The sequence below is a fragment of the Homarus americanus genome, unplaced genomic scaffold (genome assembly GCF_018991925.1).
Source record: "Homarus americanus isolate GMGI-L3 unplaced genomic scaffold, GMGI_Hamer_2.0 scaffold32583, whole genome shotgun sequence".
Classification (NCBI taxonomy): Eukaryota; Metazoa; Arthropoda; class Malacostraca; order Decapoda; family Nephropidae; genus Homarus; species Homarus americanus.
In genome coordinates, this window is record NW_024713129.1 from 22,302,311 (window position 1) to 22,313,019 (window position 10,709).

The 10,709-nt window shown below is 38.4% G+C and overlaps 1 protein-coding gene across 1 annotated transcript in view; it reads right to left on the bottom strand.

Annotated features, from left to right (window-relative positions):
• The window catches only part of LOC121870467 (protein tweety-2-like), a 78,799-nt gene that overhangs the window by 42,199 nt on the left and 25,891 nt on the right, over positions 1 to 10,709 (bottom strand). The window contains 5 exon segments of the mRNA XM_042372299.1: positions 873 to 984; positions 1,942 to 2,000; positions 2,003 to 2,101; positions 5,458 to 5,476; positions 5,478 to 5,660. Coding sequence (XP_042228233.1) covers positions 873 to 984; positions 1,942 to 2,000; positions 2,003 to 2,101; positions 5,458 to 5,476; positions 5,478 to 5,602 — 414 coding nt within the window. The 5' untranslated portion in view covers positions 5,603 to 5,660.

Consider the following 10,709-nt stretch of genomic DNA (forward strand, 5'->3'; position numbering starts at 1 on the left):
TTCAACAAAAAGGTAAAAGTACACTTACTTTGAGGTGTGTATGTAGAAGGCTCCTGGATGATGATCATGGGAATTAGAATGGGGGTGGAGGAGAAGGGGAAGAAGGCATTGGGGTGGAGAGAATCTCCTCATGGCGCCATTTCACCCATAAATTTTAGTTCTCTTGGTTTAATTCAAGATTATCCTTAAATCAACACTGCACTGCATTATATATTGTCAATATGTAAATTAAATTTCAAAATGACCAATATTTTGCATGCAAACACAGAAAAAAGCGTTTAGTTGAAGAGAGTCTCAACAGAGTTCCCTCCACTGAAGAGAGACTGGCACCTGTTTGGTGTGTTGCCAGGCTGGATGGCGCGCATGAAACTAGTGTCTTTACTTTCAATTAAGTTCAATAATTGTTAAAATGACTAAAAAATTTAATATTAAACTTTTAAAATCATTGAACAGTATAAACTTCTTGATATTTACTAAAATAGTAAGGAATTTAAGCCCTAAAACCGATTACTGTATTGGCGGACTAATACTACAGCTGGACCGCCAAATGCAAGCGAAATCATGTTGAGGTCGGCTCGTAAAAAACTCGTTAATCGAGGGATTGCTCGTTAACTGAAGTTAAGAATCTTATGGAAGGTAAATCGTTAACGAAATCTCGTTAACGGGGATCACTGTACCAGTAATCATCAGGTGAAATAAGCCTGGGTTCCTAATCTTCACGATATCTGAAAATTCCCCATCTTATAAATTTGGCATTAGCTTCGAATATTGAATGATGTGTGTTATCAATATCAAGACAGAAAATGGTAATCTACGTAAGTTTCTAAATATTCTTACAAATATCAAAACAATTACAGAAAGCACATAATTACCTGATTGCTGAGCGAGTGTACCATGCTGTTAATGTTGTTGAGGTAGCGTACAGACTCCGTCATACCTTCGTGCACTTCTTCGTTGCCCCAAACACTGACCCCTAAAGCACCCCTGTGAAATCATAAAAAATTAACAACACATTGATTATACAGTACTGTACAAGAAAGTCAGGCACCAGTGTAGGATATTGAACTATTTTGGGGTAATATAGTGTATTAAGAAATGTGAGCTTTAATGTTAAGAGCAATGATCCAGCAATAAAGTGTATACTGTACTGTACAGCATCATTAGGTATTCATCTAAAGAAGGGTGCCCAAAATTGTAATAAAATAGTTATCTTTTGTTTAGCAACATACTGGCAGTGTATCCCCAACCGTAACCTCATCATTGTCATCATCACTGTTTTATAATTTTCAATGCTTGCTGTGATTACCATATGGCATGAAGTCCCAGTTACCATCAGGTAAATTTGAAGCAAGTTATGGTTGGATGTCTTTCCTGTCAGCACCCTACTTTTACAGAGTGTGAAGTGGGCAAGGTTGCTACTCCCTGAGGTAATCAAAGATTACTTGCCTTTCTAAGTTATATCCCACCTTGGTAATCAACCCAGGGTAGCCTTGATCTCAACTCTCATGCAGCAAAAAGAAAGAATGAAAAAAAAATGCTACACAAAAAAATCTTAAAAAATAAAACCCAAAAATTAAAACCTACTAATTTATGGAAATGAACTTCATACAGTGTTTGATAGGTACAGTACAGTATTTCACAATTAACTTCCTGGACACTTGAGACCAAAAGGATACAAATAGTATACTGTATTCACTACAGTACTTAAATAAAACACTTGTACCATTCCCAGTAGGTGTTAGTGGTGGGTACCAGATCAAGTGTGGAAGTAAACTGTATCCCAAAAGCTTTTTGGTTCCCTCTTATGAGAGCAGGTGGATATCACTTACTGTAGGCTACCTATGTCATTTGATGATTACAGGAAGTTATAATAATAACTAAATGTCACTTACTGTAAGTAAAATAATAATTACTGTATACTGAATCTAAATAAAAACTTACAATGTTAATATAGCAAAGAGGACCAGCATGACTTTCAGGCAGGTTATGGAGCCTGGTTTATGGGTCGGTTGTCGCAGCATCGTGTCAACAAGTAGAGCAACAACACCAGCAATGTCAAGATCAACACTCCAGCAGGAACTGACCCAATAATACCCAGACTCTGAAAATTGAAATATGGTACAGTGAGCTGAAGATCTACTGGCAATTTTACATAATATTTTAGCTTTCATGAACGAAATGAAGGCCTTCTCATTAAACCTCGAGACCACCTGTTACTAGAAGATGGTTCTCATACAATATGGGTGTAAGTAAGTATAATATATCAATCAACAAAGATTTGAGCATAAAAAAATGGAAATACCACTCCTGTATTGTAACTGAAATTGACATTTCCAGTTCTTCTGCCCCTTCTATATGTGAAGTTTCATAAAATGGATTACTGTGCTTCAACAAATGAGACCATAAGTATATAACTAGAGTAGTATTTACTGTGTGTGATGGTTGGTTGTATGAGGCCATATACATACTGTACATTACTGAGGAAACCATCACCAACTGTGAATATTTACTGGTTATTACTATACAGTACAGGGTGTTTCATAAATATATTTCATATACTGTATCTTTTACAGGTATTTGAGACATACTGTACATAAGGATAAACTATTCCATGATCATAGTGTTAATACCCCAGAGTTTCAGAGTTATACAGTACCACAATATTGGGTTGAGGAGGACTGGAAGAAGTCTAGAGACAAAAAAAAAATAAGAGCCTATTTAAAGCAAGTGGTAACATTCAGGAAGACGGCTGGAACTTTGAACATTTCCTGTAAAATCCATATCAGATTGCATATGATTGTAAATAAATTGTACTAATAACACTGGATATTTCATCTATACTACGTATCACATTCCAACCCTAACTGTCATGTCGTATAACTCAGAAACTATGGGGTATTGACACTATGGTCGTGGAGTCATTTTTCCTTATGTTTGTTTCAGGAATACACCCCCAGAATTATGAAACACATTTCTGAAACACCCTGTATACTGTACTGAACAGGTACTGATATTTACACAAATATTTGTTCTTTTCTGATTCATTGATGTTTATTCCCATTATAATAAGAGAAATATTAAAAAACTGTGTACAGTATTCACTAAAATACTTTTTATCATTTTAATATTTACTTCTAAAATCTATATGCCAGCAAATAAGGTAATTACCTGTACTGTAAAACAAAAATTTTAAGGTGGTGGATCAGTAGCCATATACTGTATCTTATCATTACTGTATCAATATTTTAGGGGATGTACCCTTCCCCATTCAATTATCGCAGTAGGGCACCAGCCCTGAAAATGCAGCAGAGACAAGGGGATGGGCACAGCTCTGGTGACCTGTTTGTCAACAGACATGTTGAAGCAAAGTTTGAAGGCTGGATGTCCTTCCTAACACCAACCCACAGGGTGAGACCAACTGGCAAGGCAAGGTTGCAACAACTGTGGTTATCAAAGACTACTTGCTCAAGCAATCAAAATTATATTTTGTTGTGAATGCTAAAGAGATTTATTTTTTTTTTTTTTTTTTACGGGAATTAGCCCACCCGGGCACAGGTCAAACAACCACAGCGAGTCCTGGGGCAAAAAAAAGAACAGAAAGAAATTGAAAATTGGTAAAAAGGTTAACTGTACTGTGTTAATATACACCACGAAGATGCCGAAACCATCTTTTAAAGTGAGACAGATTGTATAAATATGGTAACACAGAAGAAGCAGAGCATTCCACAGTTTGGCTGTGTGAGGAAAGGAGATACTATAACTGGTTATTCTCGTATGACCGACATCCACAGAGAAACAGTGGGCACCTGCAAGACGTGTGTTACTAGCCCACGGCCGCACACAGGATGCCAACCAACGAACATTGCCCATGTGTACCTGTAAAAGAGAGAGAGGAAGCAACATTATGGGCTAAGAGAAAGGGAAGAGAATTGTCGAACAAAGGAGGAGAGTTAATAAGACGAAATGCCTTTGATTCCACCTTATCTAATAGTTGGACAGAAGAAGAGCCACCCCAGATATGAAAGCAGTACTCCAGGTTAGGACGAACGAATCCCTTATATACTTGGAGCAACTGCTCAGGAGTGAAGTTGCTACGGCATCTGTACAGCATTCCCAACTTTCGGGAGGCAGCTTTAGCTATATTAAGGATGTGTGATTTCCAGGACATTGGGGAAATGGTGAGGCCTAACATATTTATTTCAGAATTTGAGAAGATGATAGCATCCTGGAATGTAATTGGTGGGAGATCGTCTAATTTACAAAGTGTAATTGGTAAATATCGAGTTTTATTACTATTGAACTTAACCAAGTTTGTACCTTCCCATTCAGAGATGCTGCACAGATCCGCATTGATAAAAGTAATGATATCAGTTCTAGAAACAGATTTAGTTTGAGAGTTAGGAGGAAGGGGAAAATGTGAAGAAGAGTGAAGAGTAGAATCATTAGCGTAAAAATGGATAGAATTAGTTGTAGTGTGAAGAAAATCATTGATAAAAAGAAGGAAGAGAATAGGTGAAAGAACAGAACCCTGTGGGACACCACTACTGGTAGAGAAAGAGAGAGAGATCGATCCCTCGACAACAATTGCCATGGATTGGTTCTCAAGGAAGCTAGAGATGAGAAAACAAAGTAGGGGAGAGAAACCCAAAGAGGGAAGTTTAGATAGTAAAGACTTGTGCCATACCCTGTCAAATGCTTTGGAGATGTCGAGAGCCACGACAAAAGTTTCCCCATAATCCCTAAGAGAGGATGACCAAAGATGGGTGCAATAGAGAGCAGATCACCAGTAGATCTCGCCTAGAAACCATACTGGTGATCCGACAAAAGAGAAAGGCGCTCAGGTGGCGGAGAAAATGGGAGTTCAAGATAGTTTCGAAAATCTTAGAGAGGGATGAAGTTTGGGCAATGGGGCGTAGTTGAGGGTTTAGAATGGTCACCCTTATTCGATGGGCTGAACCAAGGCATGCTTCCAAGAAGAAGGAAAGTTTGGTTTTGAGGCAAAGGCGAAAGAGACGAGCAAGCACAGAGGCCAGAGCTTCAGCACACTCCCTCAGAACACGAGGGGTATTCCGTCCGGTCCATGCGCCTTACTCACATCCAACCTGGATAACACACTGGCAACCCTGCGAGTGGAGATTATAGGAAAGTGCATAGGTTCAGTAGGAGGTGCAGGGGTAGGAGGGATAGAGTGGGAATCGTCTTAGGTGGAATTAGAGGAGAATAAGGTGCCAAAGAGGTTGGCTTTGTCAGAGGGAGAGTTGGCTATAGAGTTATCGGGTTGGAAAAGAAGGAGTGCAGAAGTTGTTACAGATGTTTTTAGTTAAGGACCAGAAGGATTTACTAGAGGAAGAATTAGTCAGGACAGCGGTCCTATTTTTCAAGCTTCCTAAAAACTAGCTTTACAACAAACTTAAAATACAATCTCCTGAAAATATCCACTGGCAGTAATCGACTGACCTCTTGGTAGATGGGTGAGAGGACTGAAGGTGTCATTGACAGGGTGTAGCGTGAGGTTGATGTGCGGGGTGCGGTGAAACCAGTCAACCCAGAACACCCGCTGCACCACCGCCTGTGACACTACGCTGTACTCCCCCATGGCCATCACCACGATCCTCTACCACACCCGCCCACTCCCACACAATCTCGCCATCCTGAAACTGCAATAAAAATTATTATTAATTTCTGAACATTTTATTGTAATGCTAATATCATTATACTGTACAGTATATAAAAAAGTAAAATACAAAAGCCTAATTCATAACCATAACACCAATATTTATAACATCATAGATCAGTAGAGTAGAGTACAGAAATGTAGAGAGAAGAGAAGACAACAAATTAAAAAAGACAAATTACTTTATTGAGATTAATCATAAAGGCTATCATTCACATGAAATTTTATGAATGTACCAATAGTCATTCTAATCCATTACATTCACCATCCTGAGAATGATACAAACAAAAAAGTGAAAATACGGTATAAGATAAAAACTCCTATTTTCATACAGTATGTACAACAAATTACTGTATGCTTGCAACCTAATTCTAACTTCAATTTAACCCATAAAAACTGGAATGTTCAGGACCCTCTTCCAGATTTTGTATACAAACACAAACACCCAGTGAAAAGCACTGATAATATTGTACCATACAGTTGTAAACTTCCAAACACTCCCCAGGAGGGTAAGTTGAGCAGTTACCAAAAATGGGGACAATTTTTCACACAGTAGAGTATTGTACCTTACAACACCTTATATCTTTCTACTGTTTTAACTTGTCACATACTGTACTGTACACAGTAAATGACACTGCTAGATATGCAAAATTTATTTAATAATACACACTATTAATCCACATGATCAAGACATATTTACAATTGGACACATTATCTAAATTTCTTTCTTTACATTACAAGGTTATACCAGTAGGTTAGATTAAGTTAGGTTAGGTTTGGTAAAATTTTCTTGTTGCCACCCAAAGAATTTTGAGAATTTTATGGATGCAATTCCAAGTAATTTTCTTTGATTTTTTTTTGCAAATGAACTAACCTAACCTCCTCACTGGAGAGCTTCGTCCCCATGTACTCCCAGGGAATATATACGCCTTGCGGTGGAAACGTCATAGAAATGTCTTAGAATTATCTAAACTATTGATTGCAATACAAAAAAAAAATCAAATTTCTTTGGGTGGAAACAAGTGAAATACTGTACAGTAATACCCTAGGTTTGTGTTAGGGTGATAAATCTTCAGGTGAAATAATCTGTGGTGGATGACTACTCTCCAGGTGATCCTAAATAACACTGAAAACAATAAACAAAAGACATTGCTCACAACCACATAAGACTTGGGCAAGTAAGCCACACAGACTACACCCTCCGTGCCACACAGTAATGGTTGCCTGTCGTGTAACGAGGATGGCTGACAAAGGGCCACCTCGGCGAGAATTTGTTTAAGGTGTAGAAGCTGTCGCCAACACAACAACCACACCCTAAGTTAACAAGTTGCATGACCCTGTAGTGGAATTCTCCTAACGCTGTTTGTTGCCGAGTAGCCGACCCCACCAATTCCCCAGTGTATGCCTCGTGGTCTAGGTCAACCAGCGCCGCCATACATCACAGGCGGGGTCAACTATAGCCACGCCTACCCCCGCTATTTAAGACCTGACCTCGTGGTGACCTGCCTCTTTCTACCTACAGCCGCAGCCAGCAACACCTCCTCCTCCGCCGCTGCCTGGCGGTCCTCGCTCCTCCACCTGCCTGGCGGCCCTCGCTCCCACCAGCGAGCATGGCGACCCACAAGCTGGTCCTTCTCTGAGCGTCCTCACCAACCAGCTCTCTCTACATCACGCTTGTAACCACGCTGCCACTTCCCAGCACCAAGCTGCATTGTACATCCAATACAACATGTATATAGAGAGCACATTGTGAGTTTCCTTTCTCCATTCCATCCTGAGTGTGAACCAAACAACCTGAACCCCACAACCCAGTGTCAAGGCATAGTCCGAGAAGATCGTACAACTCGCCAACTGCAGTGGCTAACCATTACCCAGGAACACAATCTGCAAATCGATTAACATCCAGGTTCCCCAATTACTGCTGGGTTGACAGAGGCAAATGGCATAAAGAAACTTGCCCATAGTTTCACCCTGCCCGGGGATCGAACCCAGGTCCGCTCATTTGTGAGGCGAGCATGCTGACCATCACACCACAGGTCGCCATACAGTACAGATCTCCCACATAAGTTCATAAGTTACTTCAGGAATCAGACCACCTGAAGATTAGCCCCACATCTAATGTTACCTTAAGTTAAAAGCTTTAACACCCAACAAACATAACCACAAGGGAAGCAATAAAGTATTTACATCAACTGGGAAAATAAGGTGGGAGGAGGGCTAATCTTCATGTGATTAAGAATGTTATACGTCAATATTCTGTCAACAGAAACGGATAATTTTAAAATAAAAATACACGAGTATATAAAAAATATGGTGCTATTAACAATGGTAGATGCCAAAATAATTTAAAACCTTACATGTAAGAAGATGTAATGAAGCGGTTAAACTATCATAAGTTTACTAATGTCGTTAACTTCGGTAACCACTGTAATTTTCTTAAATACCGAGGACTGAAATCATAAAAAAAAGTACCGTACATTATTTACTTGTTATAATGTGAATTCAGGATGAAAGTCATATTTCTGATTAAGTTTATTGTTAAAGTTACTGAAAACATGATTGATGAGGGATATTAAATTCTATGATAAATCGTTTACAATATCTTCCTTTTGCATATATTTTATTTAATTGTACATATGATAAAATCCCACTACAATAATCAATAACTTGGCAGGAAAGAACAGTATTAAAATCAGACTCAATATATCAGATTACTGTACTTCTCTCGTGTTCTACTCAAAGGTTTACTTCACGGCCAACATAATTATAAACTACGTAATTACTGCACCTTCTTACCTTAAATTAAAATAATATTAAATGCAGGATACAAATATTCATATAAATATCAATGGTCTTGATGGTGGCGAAAAATTTGGGTTTTATTCAAGCAAATGACAAATGGCGTCTAGTGTGTGGAGTAATGTTCCTCTATCTGTGGTCTATCTATGTCTTTATTCTTCCTAAAAGACTAAGTTTATTATTATCCTATTTGTATTATATTCAAGCTTCTTAAAATATTGTTTGCATAATATTCATTCCATTCGTAGACCAGCGAGGAAACGTCGGATTTTAATTACATTTTATTTTACAAATATAAAATATACAATATATGAATATAACCTTCCATTTTCCCCCTATGGATTTCTGTCATCTAATAAATTTAAGAGATCCGGAGCCATTATCAGATGACATACTTTATATAAGTGTGTTTAGTATTAATCTTATTAAACTAAACATTAAAACTAAAACACTTATTTTTTGGGTATTCCACAGTAATCTGATACCATAGTTCCAACATCACCATTCTGTTACAACAACTTACTCAAACCTAATTAATCAAATAAATGAAGAAGAAGCTCAAAAATGGGATAAACTTGGTGATTTTACCTTGGCAATAAAAATAATTCAGTGCCGGAGTTTAATTATAATTTTACTAAATACTCTACATGCAAAGGACAAATACTGTACTGCATAACAAATATCCATTATTCTGTTACTAAGACGTCTTGTGTATCTACTAAGTAATAAAAAAAGTAGCCTAATTAATAAGATCTGTTCTTTGTTTAGGGTTTAGTGTATATTGTTAATAAATAAAACTACAGCCTACTTTTACTTTTTTCTTTTATCCTCTTCACCACTGATCGGCTCGTTAGCAGCTTGGGCGATCGGTCACGTCTCTGTTACACACTGTTGGAAGTACTGGGCATGTACCGGCTCCTGAATGTGAATTATGACGACCATTGAACGCATTAACTAAGATCACCAGAGGATTAGCCCCCCCAAACTTATTTCACTGAAAATATACAGCTTGTTTAATCTAAGCTTAGCCCCAGCTTATTTCACTTGAAGATTAGCTCCAAGCTTATTTTAATGTTTGCCACAGCATATTTCACCTTCAGTTTAACCACCTAATGATAACCATGTTTAACCTAACCTAACCTAACCTAACCTAACCTAACCTACCCCCACAGAAAGAAACAGGATTTTTACCCAACAATTAAAAAAAATATATTAATAAAAAATAAAAATAAATAAAATTTGAAGTATAGATATTTAACCTCTAAAGGGCATTTCTAGTGATCATAGTGACACCGATATTCACAGTCTCTTAATAATAGACAGAAAATTAACATACACAACGCATAACATTGCAAGCCAGGAGACTACTGGTGAGTGTATATTCGTGACACACACACACACACACACACCTTCTCCCCAGCAACATGCAACAGTTAATCAATAGTAAGATAGAGTATACAACATGCAACCTTGCCTTGACCACACCACACTAACACCATGTACTGTATTGTATTTTCTAGCCCTGTAGGTACAGTATTTTTTAACCATGTATGTACTGTATTTTGTAACCATCAATGTACTTTATTCTATCAACCAAAACTACAAGTACAACAACAACTACAACATCCAAATACAAGAAAAACCCAACAACCAGAGGTACACACCAAGTACAGGTACACCCAAGTACAGGTACACCCAAGTACAGGTACACCCAGAAATACACAGGTACCCAAATACACAGGTACACCCAAGTACACATAGGTACCCAAAAGTACACAGGTACACCCAAAGTACACAGGTACACCCAAAAGTACACAGGTACACCCAAATACACATCAGAAGTACACAGGTACACCCAAGTACACAGGTACACCCAGAGTACACTCCAGAGTACAGGTACACCCAAGGTACCAGGTACACCCAGAAGTACACAGGTACACCCAGAAATACCAGAGTACACCCAAATACACAGGTACACCCAAGTACACAGGTACACCCAAAGTACAGGTACACCCAAAAGTACACAGGTACACCCAAAGTACAGGTACACAGAAATACACATGTACACCCAAGTACACAGGTACACCCAAAGTACAGTACACCCAGAGTACACAGGTACACCCAGAGTACACATGTACACCCAAAATACCTGGTACAGAAAGTACACAGGTACACACAAGTACACAGGTACACCCAAAGTACACAGGTACACCCAAAGTACACAGGTACACCCAGA